Source organism: Apium graveolens, chromosome 10 (genome assembly GCF_009905375.1).
Source record: "Apium graveolens cultivar Ventura chromosome 10, ASM990537v1, whole genome shotgun sequence".
NCBI classification, from domain to species: Eukaryota; Viridiplantae; Streptophyta; class Magnoliopsida; order Apiales; family Apiaceae; genus Apium; species Apium graveolens.
In genome coordinates, this window is record NC_133656.1 from 82075554 (window position 1) to 82099547 (window position 23994).

At 35.4% G+C, this 23994-nt stretch overlaps 1 protein-coding gene across 1 annotated transcript in view; it reads right to left on the bottom strand.

The window, feature by feature from the left end:
• LOC141690711 (putative CDP-diacylglycerol--inositol 3-phosphatidyltransferase 2) overlaps positions 1-18053 on the bottom strand; it is a 33308-nt gene extending 15255 nt beyond the window's left edge. The window contains exons 1-8 of the mRNA XM_074495485.1: positions 18045-18053; positions 15484-15538; positions 14676-14715; positions 14479-14523; positions 14328-14393; positions 14081-14194; positions 13930-13987; positions 13739-13837 (exon numbers count right to left, since the gene is read on the bottom strand). Coding sequence (XP_074351586.1) covers positions 13739-13837; positions 13930-13987; positions 14081-14194; positions 14328-14393; positions 14479-14523; positions 14676-14715; positions 15484-15538; positions 18045-18053 — 486 coding nt within the window. The remainder of the gene's footprint in view (positions 1-13738; positions 13838-13929; positions 13988-14080; positions 14195-14327; positions 14394-14478; positions 14524-14675; positions 14716-15483; positions 15539-18044) is intronic.
• Positions 18054-23994: the final 5941 nt, after the last annotated feature.

Here is a 23994-nt window from a genome sequence, read left to right on the forward strand (position 1 = left end):
AATAAAATCAAGTTATCGAATAAACCTTATTCGATTAATAGTTTTGAAAACAATAAACATATATATATATATAAATATATATATATATAAAATCTACTCGGGATCCTCGACTCCCGGTTTTAGAAAATGTTTTCACCTTTGGGTCCCTATACTAAGGGTATATGCAAATTACTGCTATTCTCTAGCATAGGTATTATCAACTGAACCAACAGATATATTTGGCAAGAATACGAAACAGGCATGCATATATATACCATATCAGCATGCTTCAATATATCGCAACATTTGCTAATTAACCAACATGCATCTATCGCAAGATAATGCATATACATATATACATCACAACAACAGTATAACGGATAGAAAACTTGCCTGAGCGACTTGGGGTGAAAAAAAAAATCGGAACGAGTCTGGTAACCTATAAACAACAAGTAAGTTGGAATTAAACCAAAGTCACTTGTAAATCTATACTTTAACTAACTTAGACTCTAACGCTTGTTTTGCGCTTACTGATTTGCTTAAGTCACTCGGGTACCCTCGGCTCCACCATTTTTAATAATTTAACCTTTACGAGTTTTAAGGCGATTCCTTCGCGAGTGTCTTCCCAACTGCCTAGCACACTTACCATAAATGTTTCATACATTAATTAACCCTTTTTGGTCTTTAACCTATGTTTCAAAGTAAAGCGAGGGGAAAAGTTTCGTTCGCGAAACGCCGTTACTTGAAACGGTCGTTTCTCCTAAACCGTACATCGGAATCAAATGAACTACATATCAAAACGAAGCTCGTAACATGAACTATCTAAACATGGCAATGGTCAAAATCTAGCAGGGTGTTCTCGGGTCCAAATGTTATGAACAAAAGCAGTCTAAAGTAAATCGGACATTACGACGGCTATGTTTACGCGATTACCAATGTTTAAACTACTCCAATTAACCACCAACCAACTCATAACCATCAATACAACAAAACTTCACCTAAACCATACCACATCAGTCCATAATCTCCAAGGTTTTCAACTCAAACAACCATAATCAAGACCTATGAACTATAATCAAGCTTCAATTACCAAAACACTTCCAAATCAAACCAAACTACTAATAATCACAATCCATGCTTCTCATTTCATAAAACCAACCATTAAGCTTACTAACAAATAAAGTAAAGGCTAGGGTTTGAAGTTTATACCTTCCTTGGGAGGTGTTAAGTTGCTAGGAAGCCTTAGGGAGCCTCCTACAAGCTTGATCTTTCCAAAGAAATCAAGAACACAAAGTTAGGCTTTGAAGTTTCTAAAAGTCCGATTTAAAGAACTGTAAAAATGAGGGTCTTACCATGATTATTTGGACGAGACTTGTGAACAAGAGTTGTAGACCATATCAATACCTTTCCAATGAGCTATAGAACACAATATTTGAGTGAGAAATGAAGGAGATACAGCAGTTTTAGTGTGCTGGTTCTGTTTTGGCCGAGAGCATGAAGAACAATGCCTTGGTTTCTTTTTGATTTTGATGAAAAATGATTTGCTTGGCTTGGTTGGTTTGATTTTTGTGTTTGTTTTAGTAAATTACCTAGTTGCCCTTGATTTTGTGTGGTTAAAAAGCCACCACATCTCCTTCCTTCCCATGTCATGCTTGTGTCACCCTCATGATGTCATCCTCCCCTCCTTGTCCTCTTCTCATTGGTTGGGTGACATCATCCTCTCTAATCCCTTTGATTAACTTCCTAATTGTTTGCCTAATGACCGCTGATCTGTTATACTGTTCGCTTAACTTTCGTTTTCGTTTATCGTTTGAGGGATCATACCCGGGATCTTATTACTTAGGTTCCCTTAACCTTTCTCAATACATTATATTCCTTTTTATGATCCTCTATTATAATCCTTTAATTTAAATCCTTTTATCCTGTTACCCTATACTCAATTCTTTCCGTATCTATTGGATTTCCGGAAAAAAATCAAAGTGTTCGGATTTGGATTCTGACGATCTTTACATACACTTATATCCCATATAAAGTACTAATAAAATCTCAGAATATCCATATCAGAACCCCTATATAGTGTGGCATGAAAAGTTTTCTCATTCAGCAAAAACACTATTCATAAGGGTTTCAAAATTTCCCAAAAATTGGGGTTATTACAGTCTCCCCTCCTTAAAAGGATTCCGTCCCGGAATCAGATAGAAAATGAATTGGGATACTTTCTTAGCATTACACTTTCTAACTCTCAAATAAATTTTCCCACATTGTGGTTCTTCCATCAAACTCTGAATAGTTTGATAACCCTTCTCCTAAGCACTTGTTCCCTTTTCACTCTACAACCCTTCCTGGTTGCTCCATATAGGTTACGCCGGGTTGCATATCTATGCGCTCATATGCCCCTATTTATCTGGCATCTGAATTACACTTCCTTAACACTGATACGTGAGACACGTTACGACCTGCTACATGTTCGGGGTTAGGGCTAGCTCCTATGCTATCCTCCCAATATGTCTTAATATATCCAAGGGTCCAACAATTCGTGGACTTAGCTTTCATTTCTTTCCGAACCTCATCCTTCCTTTTCAAGGAAATACCTATAACAACACTAGGTCCCCTATTTCATACTCTTTTTCCTTTCGTGTCAAATCAACATACTTATCATGTCCATCTTGGGCTACTACCAGCCGTCCTCTGATTAGATCTATCATATCCTTGGTCCTTTGGACTACTGCGGGTCCGAGCATCTTACGCTCTATAACTTCATCCTAACATAAGGGAGATCGACATTGTCTTCCCTCAAGGATCTCATAAGGCGATACCTCAATACTGACATATGATCTATTGTCGTAAGAAAACTCAACCCGTGTTAAGTGATCATTCCAATTTCTTTCAAGTCTATTGCACAGACTCTCATTATAGCTTTTAGCATTAGAGCTTTTGCTTCTCACTACCCATCCTTTTTCCCAGTTCGTAGTCGCTACTATCTTCCGTTCCTAATATTATACTAGTTATACTTTTGCTCGTTAGCGTTCTATAACCTTTTAATAACCACGTCAACCTTAGTATCACGAATGTGTTTCCATTCCGAATACTACCACAACTTTATTACTCCTTTTTCAGCTGTTTCTATTTCCCAAAGTTTGATCAATCATATAGAAGTAAAGGAATTTGTTGAGAGATCACTATGATCATGAACACTTGTTATCTCGCATAGTTAGTACAGAAGGTGGCCAGCCTTTAGTACTTGACAAGCAATTAAATAATAGTTGGTATCCTACTAGGCTTCTATCACACAGATAGACAGTCATTCGGCAATACCTCCCCTTCTGGAAGGGTTGTTCTTCTCAACTTACATGAAATGAAAAGAAGAGAAAAGAACGAACTGAAGAGAATTGTATATATAAAAAAAAATATACTGCCACAAAATATCTGGCTTGGAACCTACCTCTGAACTATAGAGGTTTGTCATAGGAGAACAAAACATATATGTATTTATATCAACATCAAGTATTATAGCATCCTATTTCACATGCCTAAATATTTTTGCTATTCCGTCCATCATTCTATGGACCCATGCTCTTCCTCGAGCTTATACACAATCACCTTTGAAACTCCCTCGACATCGAAAATTGAATCTGGGATCTCATTCTATACATCATCGTTACTAGAATTCTATGCTTGCACCGCAACCTTCCTCGTATAATAATATGACTCTCTATTGATAAGAAAGAATAATAATTCACTAGGTAGATACTCTACTTAATTAGTCTATCAATGATAACTTATACACTACCACGACCCGATTAGTGGTACTCAATCTCAACACCCATTCCAATACAACTCTCACGGTTGTAATCAGCTCATTACTCGCAGAATCATTGCTGCCTTACTATGGTCCACCACTGACCTACTGTAGTCATTCATTTTCCATGAAGTCTTAATAACTAACCATACGGAGTCCATACATCTCGTATCTAATTCTCCTAAGGAGTTAACATAACCACCAATCACAATTCATGAAGAACACTCCAAACTCTGACGTACTTTCATGACATGAAGTAGATAAAATTGCAGAAGAGTTTCAATCAAAGCAACGATAGCAGGTTAATACCATTCTTAATCATATGCCTTAAATAGAAGACTTAACTCAAAGGTTCGTCTAGTCCTTTTTGAAACATGGTCCTGGCTTATCTCAAGATAGGACCTTCTAAGATAGATAGCCCGTTCATGGCGATTACACGAATTAAACCTTTACCAACTACTATTACGGTTGGGTATTGCACAGTCATCAGAAGGAATGTCAATCTTCCAAACCATAATACAACCTTCACAGTTTTAACCATCATCACTGTATTCTTTTGGCACAAGCGCCTATAATTATCCTCTTACCTTTAAAGTGTCGGCCACCTCTTTAGCCTTTCCTGATAGTAAAATTTCCTTACAGTCAATGTCATTTTAACCACCTCCAAATAAATTTTCTACCTTATTTCAATCACAGCTTATGTGAAAATGCTTTCCTTAAAATCTGATGAGTAAAAATAAAAAAAAAATCACCATTTTTTTTCCATAAGTTATTGCCTCAGTCTTTAGAGGTTAATCACTGTCATGACTGACTCTCAATCATAATTAGAACATCTTTTATCTTAAGTCCTAATTGCCCTGACCAATTTCGACCATTACTGGTTCGATCCATACTTTCTCGTGGTTTAACACGTGCCCCACTTGGCAACATTATAATTATGTCATATTTCCTTTATCAACATTTTTATTCTTGAGAATTTTGAATATTTCCTTTCTCCTTGTAAAACCTCTAAGGTTATCCTTTAATCGTTCCTCCTGTATTCCCTATATACAGGGCATATCAAAATACCACTTACTAATACTAGAACCATTGTCTATATACTTCTGAAGAATTTCTCCACTGATCCTTAAAGGTTATTATTACCTTAATCCTTTCCAATTCATACTATCAAAACTCATACTATCCCTATTAAGGGTGAAATTCCAACCTTTATGCATTCCCCGAGGATTCATTTTAAGTTACCGATGTTCTATCCTTAATTCCACCTTTAAAAGGTACATGCATCCTTCCATGGATAAATCAAGTCATATATCCCTGATAAGGGTATCTTATTCAATCATTCCCACCTCGATAGTATATGCCTAATTTCACAATAACATCTGTATTCAAAATGAGGTCAATCAATATGGCCTCCAAAAGATAAGAACGGTTATCCGCTTTTCTTGCCTGATTCAGTAATGATAATAGGGATGTTTTAGAAGATGTTTATCGTGTTCAACGTGAACCTTTTAGTTCTAACTACTCATTTACCTCTTTTATTTATCTCAACAGTCATCTCAATGTTGGGATATCTTTCATACCTGGCATCTCCCTTTCTGGGTATCAAGCCACCGGTCTTACACTTCACATTCTTGAAGGTCACTTCCTTCATCCAATTTTCCTAATTTCTTACTTCCTTGTCTCCTCAGTCTATCCGCATCTCATTGTTTATCCTTCGAACTATCTCAATGTTTCCTCGAATCCTCCCAACTTAAAGGGGATAAAATATATGCATCTCTTATGCCTTCAACCGTCAACTTTAACTCATGGTGAATCACCTTCATCCTGACGATCATAGACTTTTCTATTTCTATTAATATGAGTCTTTAGGGTTTCCTCATACCCAACTCCCTTATCATTCCTCAAACTCTGTTGCCTTTATATTCTTTTCCACTTCAATTCCTTTTTATTTTCCTTTCTCTTATCATTATTTCATGAACCAACACAACATAAGCATTGATTTCAAATATCCCGTCATTCTGGATTCGCGTCTTCAGAACGAATCTTAACAACTTTTACAACTTAGATTCATAATTTATCATACTCGTCTGCCTTTGTTCTGACTCTAAAGCTTTTACACTATCTCCATAACCTTGGGAATTACTTTCCCGAAAACAATTGACTGAACTTAAATCAGTTTATTCTAACCTCTGGCTCCGTGCCTTCCTTGGCCTTTCACCAGCGGGTGGTCTCTCTCTTAGGAGGGTAAGTGACAAAAACAGTCTTTTGTGATTCGTCAATCATTCAGAATCTCAAATGATTCCTCTATTCCTTTAGCCAGGCTCTTGCCTCGACTGGGTCAACCTGTTCCTTGGAACTCTGAGAGCTTAGAGACTTACAGGTCCTGAAATAATTTTCTATCGCATTGTTTCCTCAAGGTGGTGGTTGGGGATAATAGTCTAAGTTCTGTCTAGACAGGTCCATGAATTGCCGTATAGGAGTACCATCTCGGGTCTCCTTTCCTTACTCGACTTTCTGTTTCCTTAGTATGAAATGTTTCATCCTACTCCCCATAATTGGGGTCATCTTTTAATTTAAAATCCTCATTTTCCACTCCATTATGTCATGGGTTCCTTCTATCTTGATGGCGACCTCCCTGACTATCACGTTCAGGGTTTGCTCTAAATCTTATTCCTCAAACTATGGCTCTCATCTAAGTTCTCATCCTTACGCTCTTGAACTTTCGGAACCCAAATTCTATAGGAATACCTCATTATTCCCTTATCATCTTTCTCTGGCACCGTATGCTCTTTTCCAATAATTCGGTCTCTATTGCAATCTCAAACAGCTTTTCGGTACCGGCTCCGGTTACCTTCACTACTATTTCCAAAATCTCTTATAAACTCTCCCAAAGACATTATCATCTTGAGTCTCTCCTTTTTACTAAGGGCATCAGCCACCACATTGGCTTTCCCTGAATGATAAAGAATCTCCCAATCATTATTCTTGATTAGCTCTAACTGCCTCCTCTGGCATATGTTGAGCTCTTTCTACGTGAAAATGTACTAGAGCACTTATGGCTTGGGTAATTCTCGCACTTCTCTCTATACAAGTAGTGCCTCCAATCTTTAGGGTAAAACTATTGCCATGAGCCTAAGCTCATGGGCGGGGATATCAAATTTCATATTACCTTAATTGTCTTGACATGTACGCGATTACCTTACCATGCTGCATAAGCACGCACCCTAATGCCCTTGTGCGAAGCGTCACTACACTTCACAAAATCTCCTTTTCCATACGGCAATGCCAGCATAGGGGCCATCACCAACCTCTGCTTCAGTTCTTAAAAGTTGTTCTCGCATTTCTCTGTCCATTCAAACTTCTCAGTCTTACGAGTAAGCCGCGTTAAAGGGGCTACTATCTTTACAAACTTGAACGAACCTCCGGTAGTGACCGGCCAATCCTACCTCTGGGAGTTGCCCTAACTATGGTCATCAATTCATCAGTGGTCCTTTATTCATTCTTGTCAGGATCCTCCACGAGATCCTCCTCAGCAACAATCTCATCTAGGACAACATCCTCAACCGCTACATCCTCAATATCAACATCATCCGGTCCTGCATTAGGACACTCTATCGGATCCACAATCCGATCTCCAATTAGTAATAAAACATCATCGTGCTGTTGCTCCTCAACCTCAGGGTTCGGAGTCCCGCTACTCTATACGATAACGAACTACGCTTCTATCGCTACATTTATAAGGGTTCCCATAAGGGTTTTAACTGTCAGTACTACGTTAGGTAGTCCGACTATGAACTTGGCAAGAGTTCTTATTATCTTAGTGAACTTATTATCTTAACGTCCCATCATCTCTGAGGTTTATAACGCTTAGCTCTGATACCACTTCTGTAACACCCCCAAATCCGGGGTCGGGGATCCGGGTTGTCACGAGTTCCATTTCCCTTAATAACACCCAATCTTAATAATTACTCAACTACTCTGTACTGTGACCCCACAATAAACACACACACCACACGTTATAGTCTCAGAGATGAACATCCAAAAATAACCACAAGTCATTTTATTCCACAATTATCTTCCAATACACCTTAAAAGGTTTTCTGAATAAATTTACATTTCTTTGCCATTATTACAATTCATAAATAAACATGATCTGATACATCAAAAGTTGAAAGCCTAGCCTATTGGTAGTTCCTACCTCAGCTACAGCGACATCAACGCCTATAGGAAGCTGCGGAACGTTTCCTATCCGCTCGCGAATTGGGAGCTTGGTCCTGTTCATCTTGTCTATCTGATGTTGTGTGATGAAAGAAGAAAGCAAGGGTGAGCAGCAAGCCCACCAAAATAATATGTATAATGATTAACCATATATGAGCCTTCTCATAGTACTCATGAAGGTCTTGGTCAAAAGAAATGAACCAAGATGATATCTTAATGCGATGAAGTCGCAAAATATTCAGTATATATATACATATATACTTTTCAAAATATTGGAAGTCCTCTTCCATGCATAATACACACAGAGTTCTAGTGTATAACTGTATAAAAATATCGTTGCAAGGTGATCTCATATATCTAACCTTGTCTCAACGTTTTTCTGAAAATCTTTGTCATGCATAAGATAATCATTTACTAGATATAAGTTTAAAAGATGAAGTTACAAGATACTCCAATATACTTATATCTTTTCCAAATACTACTTGAACTACCACCATTCAAGTTATAATTAGTTTCCAAAGTTCATCACATGGATGAGACTACAAGACCAGATTTGAATAGATTAAATCTTTAAAATATCATCAAAATAAAATGAAGTTATGAGATACTTCATTTGATGCAAACATCATTTTGAAAACTTGACCCTGCCAACACTCAACAATCGCCCAACCATAGCCTTTCTATCGAAGTGCTCTGGGTAGTGTTGCAGAAATATCCAATTGGATGATGAACTCATTACGGGAGTTTGCCGCGCCAGGAAGACCACTTACGATGATCAGTCGTAGTAGTGCAACCCCACCATTTTCTACATGTAGAGGAGAACCTGTCAGATTTACTTGTCAACCGAACACTGAACTCCTAAGGAATGGACCGCCTTAGCGGAACTTCCAGGCCATTTGGGCCAATATAATAAGGCTGGGCCGGCGCCACTCAACCACTTACGCCACTCCTAGTTTAGATGAAATCCATGACTCTGAAATGTAAAGCTCGTTCCCCCTTTCCCCAAGTAGAAACTTGTTGATACGGCTCCACCAAGAAGTCGTATCTAGTTGGAAAGGAAAACTCACCGATATTTCTCAGGCGATGCCTGTTAATGGATTAACTTGTTCCAAGAATTTTACTTCCCGAGTGTTGGGTAAGTAATCAATTCATTTATCAAAACAGCAACCTTGTTGCGAATATAAAACACACCACAGAGCCGGATCCCTCAGGTTTTGAGCGAGTATTTAAATCCCCTTCGAAAGGAGGATCTTAAATATAAAAATGAGTTTTGGGATCCGCTCTAACTTTTAAAAATCATTTTGAAGACTCGCAAAACATTTTTAAGAATGTTTGGAGTGATGCTGATTTAACTAGGTAAATCAGTCCCAATATATTAGAAAATATCTGAATATTATTATTTAAATAATATTCCCATAAAGAATAATCTTTATAAAAATAATTGAAGTAGAAGTTTTAGAACTTATACTTGAAATGAATATTAAATAACCAAAGATATACCTATACGAAAGTACTATCTTTATTTGAATAATCAAAAGTGAGTTTGATTATCGACACCTTATTCTTTAATAAAATAAAGAATATATCTCAGCAAATAATCGGAGTCATAGATCCTCAAATGAATATTCAAATAATATTCAATAAATAAAATAAGCTGAGTCATAAGCCCTCGAATGAATATTATAAATAATATTCATTAAATAAAATAAAGGAGTCATACATCCTCAAATGAATATCCAAGTAATATTCAATAAATAATATAAAGGAGTCATAAGTCCTCGAATGAATATTCAAGATAATATTCATTAATAAAATCAAGTTATCGAATAAACCTTATTCGATTAATAGTTTTGAAAACAATAAACATATATATATATATAAATATATATATATAAAATCTACTCGGGATCCTCGACTCCCGGTTTTAGAAAATGTTTTCACCTTTGGGTCCCTATACTAAGGGTATATGCAAATTACTGCTATTCTCTAGCATAGGTATTATCAACTGAACCAACAGATATATTTGGCAAGAATACGAAACAGGCATGCATATATATACCATATCAGCATGCTTCAATATATCGCAACATTTGCTAATTAACCAACATGCATCTATCGCAAGATAATGCATATACATATATACATCACAACAACAGTATAACGGATAGAAAACTTGCCTGAGCGACTTGGGGTGAAAAAAAAGCTCGGAACGAGTCTGGTAACCTATAAACAACAAGTAAGTTGGAATTAAACCAAAGTCACTTGTAAATCTATACTTTAACTAACTTAGACTCTAACGCTTGTTTTGCGCTTACTGATTTGCTTAAGTCACTCGGGTACCCTCGGCTCCACCATTTTTAATAATTTAACCTTTACGAGTTTTAAGGTGATTCCTTCGCGAGTGTCTTACCAACTGCCTAACACACTTACCATAAATGTTTCATACATTAATTAACCCTTTTTGGTCTTTAACCTATGTTTCAAAGTAAAGCGAGGGGAAAAGTTTCGTTTGCGAAACGCCGTTACTTGAAACGGTCGTTTCTCCTAAACCGTACATCGGAATCAAATGAACTACATATCAAAACGAAGCTCGTAACATGAACTATCTAAACATGGAAATGGTCAAAATCTAGCAGGGTGTTCTCAGGTCCAAATGTTATGAACAAAAGCAGTCTAAAGTAAATCGGACATTACGACGGCTATGTTTACGCGATTACCAATGTTTAAACTACTCCAATTAACCACCAACCAACTCATAACCATCAATACAACAAAACTTCACCTAAACCATACCACATCAGTCCATAATCTCCAAGGTTTTCAACTCAAACAACCACAATCAAGACCTATGAACTATAATCAAGCTTCAATTACCAAAACACTTCCAAATCAAACCAAACTACTAATAATCACAATCCATGCTTCTCATTTCACAAAACCAACCATTAAGCTTACTAACAAATAAAGTAAAGGCTAGGGTTTGAAGTTTATACCTTCCTTGGGAGGTGTTAAGTTGCTAGGAAGCCTTAGGGAGCCTCCTACAAGCTTGATCTTTCCAAAGAAATCAAGAACACAAAGTTAGGCTTTGAAGTTTCTAAAAGTCCGATTTAAAGAACTGTAAAAATGAGGGTCTTACCATGATTATTTGGACGAGACTTGTGAACAAGAGTTGTAGGCCATATCAATACCTTTCCAATGAGCTATAGAACACAATATTTGAGTGAGAAATGAAGGAGATACAGCAGTTTTAGTGTGCTGGTTCTGTTTTGGCCGAGAGCATGAAGAACAATGCCTTGGTTTCTTTTTGATTTTGATGAAAAATGATTTGCTTGGCTTGGTTGGTTTGATTTTTGTGTTTGTTTTAGTAAATTACCTAGTTGCCCTTGATTTTGTGTGGTTAAAAAGCCACCACATCTCCTTCCTTCCCATGTCATGCTTGTGTCACCCTCATGATGTCATCCTCCCCTCCTTGTCCTCTTCTCATTGGTTGGGTGACATCATCCTCTCTAATCCCTTTGATTAACTTCCTAATTGTTTGCCTAATGACCGCTGATCTGTTATACTGTTCGCTTAACTTTCGTTTTCGTTTATCGTTTGAGGGATCATACCCGGGATCTTATTACTTAGGTTCTCTTAACCTTTCTCAATACATTATATTCCTTTTTATGATCCTCTATTATAATCCTTTAATTTAAATCCTTTTATCCTATTACCCTATACTCAATTCTTTCCATATCTATTGGATTTCCGGAAAAAAATCAAAGTGTTCGGATTTGGATTCTGACGATCTTTACATACACTTATATCCCATATAAAGTACTAATAAAATCTCAGAATATCCATATCAGAACCCCTATATAGTGTGGCATGAAAAGTTTTCTCATTCAGCAAAAACACTATTCATAAGGGTTTCAAAATTTCCCAAAAATTGGGGTTATTACAGATCATCCTTACCTAAGGTACAATTATGGAAAAACAAAAGAGACTACACTTCAAAAATCACAAATCTTCATACTTTTGAAACAACAAGATATATATTTTTATAAAAGATAACCACGAATTATTACCATGCAACAAGAAGCATAAATCAATATTAACACATTATTCCTACTGAAATTAAGGCTCACTAACAAAATCTTTCCAAATGATCAAAATCTTACAACATTCTAAGAGAAATCCACATGCATGCATGCCTTCGGGTTTTTCAATCCAAAACAACACATTTTCTACATATGTTCTATCATAAAATTGACATGCAAGCCTAGCATAAGATATACGTAGATGATCACTTAGCATGCAAAGAGTTTTATCAAATTTTCACCACAAAATTCAAGTCATTATCACATAAACATGCAAAAATTGATTTAAGCAACAAGAATAGTCTTAAGGACCATTCATTCGGCTCCCATATGGTCATGGCCGAATGAAATGGATGGGAATGGCCATTTAATCATCAAGAGTTTCCCTCTCAAGATTTGGCACTTCTCCATTCCTTGTAGTCCTCTCAAAAACAACCCTAAACTCACAAGAATCAAGGTTGTATTTTGAGTTTCACTAAAACCTTTACATGCAACCTTTAAACTTAAAATTTTCATTCATCACTCTTTGAATTATGTATGATCAAGATATAGGAAGTAACATTTACTTGATTGCAAAGTGGGAGCTTGAATGAAGAATGAAGAAAAGGGAGGGGGGTATGGCTTCGGCCAAAAAGCCGAGAGGAGAGGGGAGAGCCGAGAGGAGGGGGAGGAAAGGAGGAGTGTGGAAATGGTGGGGTGAATGTGGAGTAATAATCATGTTAGTTTGGTTTTTATTTGGCCAAAAGTGAGTGGATTTGAGATTTTACAAGAGTAACCTTCCAATATAGTTAGGTAGATTTGCATGCAAGGGTAAAGTGGTAATTTGGTTAGTAGAATGAAAGTGAGTGGGGTTGGAAATGTCTTCCTTGCGCCTTAGTTGAATTGGAAGAGTATTTGCATGCAAGGGTAGCCATGTAATTTGCTAATTATAACAAATAAAATTTATAAAGATTTATTTTTATAAAATAAAATACAAGTTCAAAAATTATAAAATTTGTACCATAAAATAACTTGGATTTTTAGAGACTTTATAAAATCATTTTCAAAATTTGTGAACAAAATACCTTTTAAAAGAAAATTTTTCCAAAGCTTAGAATATTCCTTATAAATCAAAAATAAAGAAATTAAATAAACTCTTGCTTTGAAAAAATCATATACTACACAAAGCAAATTTATAATGCAGAAATTTTCACTCACACTTAGCGTACAATCATTGAATATATTTTCATTTGACTTTAATATTATACCCAATCCACAAATAGTATTACATAAAATGCCGGTCGTAACAAAAATAAAACATAACCAAATAAATTTTAAAAAAAACATAACCAAATAGATATTCTTTCATAATATTTTCCCAAAACTTAAAAAACATCACAGGATAGGGACCAAATGGCTAATGTAAGATAATATATTAGCTTGAAAGTTTTCCATCAGAATGTCAAAAGGGGCACCTCCAGAATGTCATCTCCTTTGGCGTTTGGATTCCACCTGAAACTATAAGGACTTTAAAAAGCTTCCTTGAACATCACATTAAATTATTTTAATATTTTTACAAGCCTGGAAATTCCGTGGGATAAAAAAAAGCACTACAAGTTTTCTCTAAAAAAAGAAACTCCATTAAATATGAGTTTGAGATGAATTTTCAGGCATTGTTTGGTACCTGTATGAAATTGACATATTGCTTGATTCCCCACCCGAAGAGAAGCGAACCAAGAAAAATGGAATTTAGTAAACTTTGTCGAGCGAACCCCACAAGAACCTAAAAGAAAACAAAAATATATGTAATATAATGTCCCAGTTAACTAAACCTTAAACTTAAAAACTTGAATTTTTTATCAAATCAAATCTTACGTCAGTCATATTTTCAGTTTGGCTGTTTGCCAAAGGAAACAATGTTATGTATAGAACCCGCGGAGATTAAAAAACAAAAACTTATTCATGCAACATAACGTTTCTACACAACAATTTTCATATTGTAAGATTCTGCAAAAAGAATCTCACCTCACATGCAACACAACAATAACCCATAAACATCCTATATCTGTAGTATGCCCTGAATAGCCAACTAGTGTTGTCTTTAACATCTTTATGACTAGCTTTGCCTACCAAGAAAGTACTGCAATGAAAAAATTGTAAAAATAGAAGCATTCTAAAAAAATTTCGATGAATGACAGTCACTCTACAAGTATAATTATCTCTACACATGTTAATGTCTAATGTATAAAAAACAAAACTGAAAATCCAAATACCTATTCATTTGCAACCAATGGTTGGCAATATCTAGAGCAAGCAATGACATGAAAACAAAGCCAGGCCTGAAGAAAAGAAAGTAAACAAACTTCACATGCAGAAGCTGAAACTTATCAGAATTAAATAATTACATATATAAATGATACAAACCTGTAGAGTTGTGAAAGAATTACCAGTAGACAAGTTGTACTAATCCTGTATGACATGTCGTATAGAACAACCAAGTGGCCAAGGAAACATTATGAAATAATTAATGAAGATGATAGGAAATAAGTTTGTGATAATTACAATGTTTAGAAAGATATAACAACTTAGAAGAAAACCAAGAAAGTCTTATTTGAAAATACCTGTATGTCACCATATCCAAAACAGCTCCAAAGGTAGAAACTATAAAAAAAACAGAATCAGTTGCACATCATACAACTCCATTTTCATCACATTTGACATATATGTTAGGCACTCTATTTGTATTAAATATTTAAACCTGCATTACAATATATAAAGCAGATATAGCACCCTCTATTTATTTACATTTTACCATACATGCTAAATTGAGACTGCTAAACCATGTTAAGAAAACATGCATTTGATAAGCCTGATGATCTTATATTCATCATGTATAATTCAATTAAGATCATGCCAAGAAGGGAAGAGGTGATTAATTTACATAATAATCTACACTTACGACCAACAATTATACCCTCTCCAGTGTCACTATGACTAGCTAGGACCTAGCAAAAGTTTCAATTAATCTCATGTTCTAATTAAGATCCCTCAAATTCAAAATATTATATTGATATGCAATCACAAACAATAAAAACTTGAAGGTTCTATCAATCTGCTTATTAGCAATCGTCTGAACGGCACAAACTTCTCTCCTATTCTCAGTACACGAAATCACAACCGGTGTATGTGCTCTACTTTCATCTTCACTCAAAGACCTTAAAACAACACATCATCAATCATTCTGATAAATACATACTCAAGCAAGCACAATTACGCAATTAACAGATATAACCTAGAAATGTACTAGAAATGTGAACGTCCCATTCTATTACTGTCACTCCTGGTAACATATAAAGATAAGAGGATTGACTGTAAAATTAATAAAGGGACAAGAAATACCAAAATAAAAAGAGCACTCTGATCTGATACCTCCCTGATTTGCGTCTCGAACATTAGCTAATTGTTTGGATGCTGGAGATGAGACCTGAAAGATATATATTAAAAGAATGAAAGATTAATACTCTAAAAAACCAAAAACTTGAGAAGATTAATAAAAAATCTTGTCTCCAACTCTGTCCCACTGAAACATCAGCTTTAAAACTTTCCTAAAAATATAAACAATTCCTTAGTATAATAAATTACATCTATGATAAATTAAAAAATAGAGCATTCATCTACAATTAATAAACATAAGTAACACAAACTCCTTACCTTTCATCAAAATATCCTCAATCGCTTTCATCAAGGCCTGAATTAGGGTTTATGGTTTGAATTTGTGAAACTGTGAGTACTAAATTGTTAGAATAGGGTAAATTGGTGTTTAAGATGTGTTGATAGGGAGACGCCGAGAGAGACAAAAGAAAAGAGAGAAAGAGAAAGAGAGAATACAGAAAAAAAGCTCGATTTGGAGCTTAATTAGGTCCCTAGTTCTAAATTAGGGGGTTTATGGGAAGAAGGGGTGAAAAAGAAGAGAGAGATGAGAGATGAGGGAGATGTAGTCGAGGCTTGAAAGGAACAATCATGGTGTTTAAGATGGAGTCGCTATTTGTGAGAGAAAGCTATAATGGTGATTTGAGATGAGAGAGAGAGAGAGAGAGTCGGGCAAAGGGGGAGATATTCTAAAAAAATAGGGAAATGAAAAATGAGTTGAAGGGGAAAAAATTTTAGTTAAGGGGGGAAAATTTTATACTAAACTGGGGAAAAAATGATAACTTAATTTTTTTTTTAGAATTGGTTATAGACAACGACTTGTGAAAATAACTGATGTCAAAGTTAAAAATGTTTATTCGGCATTTCTAATATTTGACCATAGATAACGGTTACTATACGAAACCGATGTCAAAATTCTTATAAACATCGCTTAATTATAAACTGATGATAAAAACCCTTTTAACATCGGGTGCATTACGTGCCGATGTCTAAGTACCGATGTCGTATGCACTATTTCTTGTAGTGAAGGTCCCAAGTCGAGTATTATTATTATGGGACAATAATAATACATTAAGACCAGTGTGTTTGTTGACTGATGATCACATCTCATTGATCATAGGTATAGTGATACTAAAGTCAAAAACACAGGCAGATGTATATGTACATGGTGCTGGATAGACCTAATGTGAGATTCTATATATTTGTTGTGTCATAAGTAATTGTCACAGTGATAATGATGTAATGGTCCTTAGACCTGAAGTTATTATATTTATATACGAGAATTAATATACATTGATTCCATTAAAAGTTGTCCTTGACTGGGTAATGAATAAAGTGGACATTGGGTATATTATGAATCGTATGAGAAATATGAATGATCTAGATGAGATTTAACCCTCCTATTTTAGGAGTGATATTATTGGCCTCTTGTGTGAGCTGGACTATGAAATGCGTGGCCATGCTCAAGTGTTGATTTGATATGATAGTCTACTCATTGATCAAGGATACTTGGATTAAACTATGATGAGGATGACACATTACATGCCTCTAGTTTAATCTATAATATTTGGTTAAAGGGACTATATTATATTGTACATTATTCACGAAAGGTTTAATCGATCACCAATTTAATTATTATTACTTGGGTAGCAATGATGTATTACTAGATGCTGCTCATTATTTATGAGTATAAATTAGATTTAAAATTCGTTACCAACGTAATAATAACCTAAAGGGTCACACACTAAGAATACTTGAAGGATTATTTAATTTAAATTGGATTTAAATTATATTAAAGTAATTCGAATTATTTATAATATTAATTAAGTATGACTTAATTAATTAGATAAATATTGATATTCGAATTTACTAATATTAATTATGAAATTCATTTGTTAAATAATTAAGTGTGACTTAATTATTATAGAAATAGGAATTTTGAATTAATAATAACTCCTAATTAGTTAAGAGTTATAATTCTTATTATACTCTCTATATAATATCTCTTATGTGACTAATTTTGGAAGCAAGAATTTTACTAAAACCCTAGCCACCAAGAGAGAAGATGGAGAGAGCAAGAAGAAATGAGTTTGTTCTAGTACACATCCAATCCTTGAGTTCAAGCATTCGTGTGGATACCGATAAAGCGTAGATCGCGAGAGCGGGATGCGTGGTGATCAAACAAGTTTTGGATCTCCATTAGTCAACCAATTGGTAAAGCTTCTTAAGGTAAACCATCTGATCTACGAATTAAATATATGGTTTTCGCATGGATCCTGCGGTGAGTTTCGAAAATTCTGATTTTTTATATTTTTAATTACTATTTTCATTGTGTTTATATGTTCGAAACCCAACAGTTTGACTCATTCTGTTGTATCTTTATCATTTGTTCGTCATCTTGGCATTGATTTTTCATTATTATATCCTTACATGTCTATTGTTATGCCGATGGGGAATTCTGTTATTATATCTGATGTATATCAAGAGTGTTCGGTAGTTGTTGGAGATAGAAATTATAAGGTTAACTTACTTCTAATGTAGATGCATGACTTTGACATTACCTTGGGCATGGATTGTTTGAGTGAGCATCGTGCCACAATAGATTGTCAAGGAAAAAGGGTGATCTTTGGAGATGCAGATAAACCAGAATTTGTATACCAAGGGTCTCAGCCGAAGGGGGAGGTTAAGTTATTTCTGCTCAAAGGGTGAGTTAATTGTTGTCTAAGGGTTGTGATGCCTAATTTGCTCATATGAAGGATATATCGAAGGATGAACCTCGCATCGAGGATTATCCAGTTGTAAGGAAGTATGAAGATCTGTTCCCCAATGAGCTACCAGGTTTGCCACCACATAGAGAGGTGGAGTTTACTATTGAACTTGTTTCAGATGCCCAGCCTATTTCCAAGGTGCCTTACCGGATGGTACCACTTGAGTTGCAAGAATTGAAGGAGAAGTTGCAAGAGTTGTTGGATAGGGGATTTATCAGGCCAACCGTGTCTCCGTGGAGCGCTCCTGTCTTTTTTGTGAAGAATAAGGATGGTTTCATGAGATTGTTTATTTACTATAGGGAGTTGAATAAGATGACGGTCATAAATAGGTATCCTTCGCCACGCATTAATGACTTGTTTGTTCAGTTACAAAGGGTGAAGTACTTTTCAAATATAGATTTAAGATCAGTTACCATCGGTTACGAGTTAGGGAGGAAGATATTCCGAAGACTGTATTTCGCACTCGTTATGATCATTATAAGTTTATCATGATGTCCTTTGGGTTGAAGAATGTATTAGCGGTATTTATGGATTTGATGAATCAGGTCTTTCATGATTATCATGATAAATTTGTGGTGATCTTCATTATTGATATCTTGATATAATCCATGAGCAGAGAGGAGCATGAGGAACATATATGTAATGTACTTGAAATTTTTAGGGAGAAGAAGTTGTTTACAAAATTTTCAAAGTGTAAATTCTGGTTAAAGGAAGTGGCATTCTTGGGGTATGTTGTGTTTGGTAGGGGAATTGAGTTGGATCCTGCGAAAGTCGAGGCTATTATTAATTGGCCCAGACCTAGGAATGTAATGGAGGTGATGAGTTTCTTGGGTTTTGCAGGTTATTACAGGCGCTTTATGGAGGTTTCTCTTTCAAAGTTTTTACATTTACACATCTAATGAGGAAGGGAATTAAGTTTGAGTGAAATGATGATCATCAGAAGAGCTTTCAAGAGTTGAAAAAGAGGTTTTCAGGTTTATAGGGATGCTTCTAAGAGAGGATTTGGCCGTGTTCCTATGCAGCATGGGAAAGTAATTTCTTACGATTCTAGGAAGTTTAAATCCTATGAGGTGAACTATCTTACCCATGACTTGGAGTAGCAGTAGTAGTCTTTGCTTTGAAGATCAGGAGACATTATCTTTATGGAAAGACTTGTGACTTCTTTACTGATCACTAGAGTCTCATATACATCTTTACTCATACCTAGCTTAATATGAGACGACGAAGGTGGCTTGAACTTCTTAAGAATTATGATGTATATATTCAGTACCATCCAAGGAAGGCGAATGTAGTGGTAGACGCTCTTAGTAGGAAGAACTTTGGAACTGTTGCATCTCTCATTATTCAGCCTCACCTTATTTCAGATTTGGAGCATTTGGGTGTTGAGTTGTATGTTAGAGGATCCAGTGGTAGAAATGCGGATTTGAAACTAGAAGTAAATCTTGTTTGAAGGGTTAAGGAAGCTCAACAATGAGATGAATACATTATACAAAAACAAGACTTATGATCTTACCAAACAAATGTAAAATTCAATATCTTCAAATATACTAAATGTACCCTCAACATTTTCTCCGAATTTCGTATGAAAAATGACATTTTTTGTTGCACGAGTATTACCCCAAAATCAGCTAGAAACATTTCTTAACATAATCCTACTTAATAGATATAATTTATGTAGAAGCATAGAGAGCTTTAAGAGTCCATATCTTTTTTCTATCATCCGACCTTTCATCACAATCATGATCACTTTCATAATCAAATGCAGTTGATGTTGGGTCCTCCTTGGTGGAACCTTCTTCTTTATAAACCCCTCTCACCCTATTTGAATGCTTCCATTTGCATGGAATTAGATGGTTGGGACAAGTCTGAACCTGAGCAATATTTTCATGTGCTAAAGTTTGAGACCTGATGTATCTCTTGGCCAACAGCAGCGGTGGACCCCTAATATTTCCTGTATGAGTTGCTTCCATTCTAACCCCAACTATGTTTCTTAGCTTCCATTTAAATCAATATTGTAAGTAAACTATTTAAAAAAATTACCACTGCATTATAAGCTTCAAAAGAACACCAACAATTGGACACAAACATATACATGATGGCCCTATTCATCACTCAAATGATTTGCCTTGTATGTCAAGGTATTCCTCAGGTGGTTTATAAGTACATATCTTATTTATACTATTTATAATGTTAGTTTATAAACAAAACAATGCAAGATGAATAGTAATGTTACAAAATTTGTAAGACATGGCCTGTTAGATATATTTGAGATGTCATGTCTAATATGTTTCATCTTTAGTTTTCAAATCTTAACTAACAGGAAATATCAGTACTTACTGGAATCAGGACTTACTGGAAGTCAGGGTTTAAGGATATCGGAACTTAGATTATCAGAAGATAATATCAGAAGATGGATATCAGAACTTAAGTACTGAAGGACTAAGAGTTAAGAAAGGAAGCTGATTTACAGGAAAGAAGATCTAAACTAATATGGAATAAGATATGCATGAAAAGAGTTCGAGGACTAGAAAAATTATATAAGATATCTGGTTGATATATTTTAGGAGACAGAATTATATTCCATATCAACTAGAAGTTATCTTGTAATTGTGTGTCTATATAAACACAGACATAGGTTTACTCTAAAAGAGTTACGATCATCGAGAAGATCATATATTGTAACCTAGCAGCTCTCGTGATATTTGTTCATCACTGAGAGAGAACAGTTCCATTGTAACAGAGTTTGTTATATCGAATATATCTGTTTTCTATTACTTGTGCTTTAAATCGATTTGATTGTATCCTACACTGTATTCAACCCTCTTCTACAGTGTTGTGTGACCTAACAAGTGGTATCAGAGCCTATCTGTTAACACACATACAGTAAAGATCCAAAACAATCATGTCTGAAGAAGCAGAAAATCCAACCAAGCCCGCTAAAACTGAAGAAACTCCAAAAACTCAAACTCATAGTCGATATGAGACTATCAGGGTTCCAATGTTGAGACCGTCTGAATATCCTATATGGAAAGTGAAGATGGCTATGTTTCTAGAAGCTACAGATCCAGAATACCTTGACAGAATTAATGAAGGACCGCATAAGCCAACCAAGCTCTCTGTTGTAGTTGTAGATCAGCCAGCAAAGACCATACCAAAGGAGAAAAGTGAATACACAGCTGAAGATATCTCATATATTGCCAAGGATGCAATGGTAAGGCATTTGCTGCATAGTGCCATTGACAATGTCATGTCAAATAGGGTAATTCACTGCAAGACTGCAAAGGAGATATGGGATGCTTTGGAGACAAGGTGTCAGGGAACTGATGCAATCAAGAAAAACATAAGGACTATACTCACTCAAGAGTACGAACACTTTGACTCAAAAAGTGATGAGTCATTAACTGACTTATATGACAGGTTTGTCAAACTCTTGAATGATCTGTCAGTGGTGGACAAGAAATACGACATTGAAGATTCAAATCTTAAATTCCTTTTAGCTCTTCCTGAAAGTTGGGATTTGAAAGCTACTATTATAAGAGATAACTATGCTCTTGATGAAACTACTCTTGATGAAATTTATGGAATGCTCAAGACTTATGTTTATATCTTAAAACCATGTTTATTAGCTATGGAGATCAAACTTTAACATGTGAAAGATTAACTTCTTAAAATCTTTCTTTTAAAAAGAAGAATGATTATTTAGGAAAAGAGTTAGTTATGTTCCATCAAACTCAGAAGGATAGAGATGATGCTTTCTATGTAAGAGATGAAGTGCTAAAAATGAATAAATCTAAAAACTGAGTTAGAAAAGGAGAGAGAGATTATCAGGACTTGGACTAACTCTGGCAGAGCAACTCAGGATATACTAAGTAGTGGAAACTGGAAAGAGGGCTTAGGTTATGGAGATCAGAAAAGTGAAAAAGGAACTGAACAAGTTAAGCCAACTATTGTTAAACAGACTACTAAGACAAAGGTAAATCCTGTTAAATTTGTAACTGAAACTGTAAAGTCTGATTCTAAAAAGATGAAAGATGAAGAGACAAAAGTGATAGCAGAGTCAACTTCTGACAAATTAGAACAGGATAAACCAACGGAAGTTAACATAGGCTTAATGACAAAGAAGCAGCTTAAACATAAGATGAAAGAGATTACCAATGTAAAGAAGGTCAAGGAAGCTAGGAAAAATAGGAATGGAAAGGAAGGTGTGAATAAAAGCAACAGTTATATGCATGTTCCTAATGCTCCTAGAAAGAAATGCTGTAACTGTGGAAATTCTAACCATCTGGCTTCTGTTTGCAGGAAGAATAAGAAAATAAACTCCTTACCTTCTAAGTCAGGAGTTAAGAGTCAGTCTATTAGGTTTAAGCCACAAATTCCTTGTTTTCATTGTGGTAATGTGTGGCATTCCATTTATACTTGTAAGGAATATCATAGTTTGTACTATGATTATTATCAGATAAAACCTTCTTTGAAGAAAGTTACTTTAATTCCTTCTAGTGTAAAGTATGATGCAAAGTCTGATACTGTTAATACTAATAAGAAAAATGTTAGCATAAACTCTGATGTTAAATCCGCTGCAAACGCTAACAAACTTAAAAAGGCCAAAGGATCCAAGCAAGTCTGGGTCCTTAAAACTAACCATTAGTGGTCTTTGTGATTACAGGACAACAGGAAGAACATCCTAATTCTGTACAGTGGATGTTCTGGACATATGACTGGAAATAAAGCCCTGCTATCAGACTTTATGGAGAAAGTCAGCCCAGGAGTTTCTTTGGAGATGGCAACATTGGGAAAACTCTGGGATATGGCAAGATTAATCTTGGGAATGTCATCATTGAATCAGTAACTCTTGTCTCAGGACTTAAACACAATCTGTTGAGAATAAGTCAAATCTGTGATAGAGGTTATCATGTGAATTTCTTTGAAGAACACTGTGAAGTAATAAGTAATTCAACAGGAAAAGTGGTTCTGAAAGGATACAGGCATGATGACATTTATGAAGCCATACTTTCAACAAGTACTGATGGTTCTGCAATCTGTCTGTTGAGTAGAGCATCAATTGAAGAAAGCTGTAATTGGCACAAGAAACTCTCTCATTTAAATTTCAACAATATAAATGACCTTGTAAAGAAAGATCTTGTGAGAGGACTGCCAAAAATAGTATTTGCTCCTGATGGCCTTTGTGATTCATGTCAAAAGGCAAAACAAAGAAAATCTTCTTTCAAGAGCAAAACTGAGTCATAAATTCTTGAGCCTTATCACCTACTACATGTTGATCTATTTCGTCCAGTCAATGTCATGTCTATTGCAAAGAAGAAATATGTTATGGTTATAGTGGATGAGTTCACAAGGTACACATGGGTGTACTTCTTGCACAAGAAGACTGAAACTGCTTCTACCCTAACTGATCATGTCAGACAGCTGGATAAATTGATCAAAGATTCTGTTAAAATCATAAGGAGTGATAATGGCACTGAGTTCAAGAATTCAATCATGGAAGACTACTGCAAAGATCATGGAATAAAACATGAATTTTCTGCACCTGGAACTTCACAGCAAAACGGAGTTGTAGAAAGAAAGAACATGATTCTCATTGAAGCTGCATGAACAATGCTTGATGAAGCAAAGCTACCAACCTATTTTTGGACTAAAGCTGTGCAGACAGCTTGTTTTACACAAAATGCTACACTTATAAACAAGCATGGAAAAACACCATATGAGATGGTGAAGAAGAAGAAGCCAA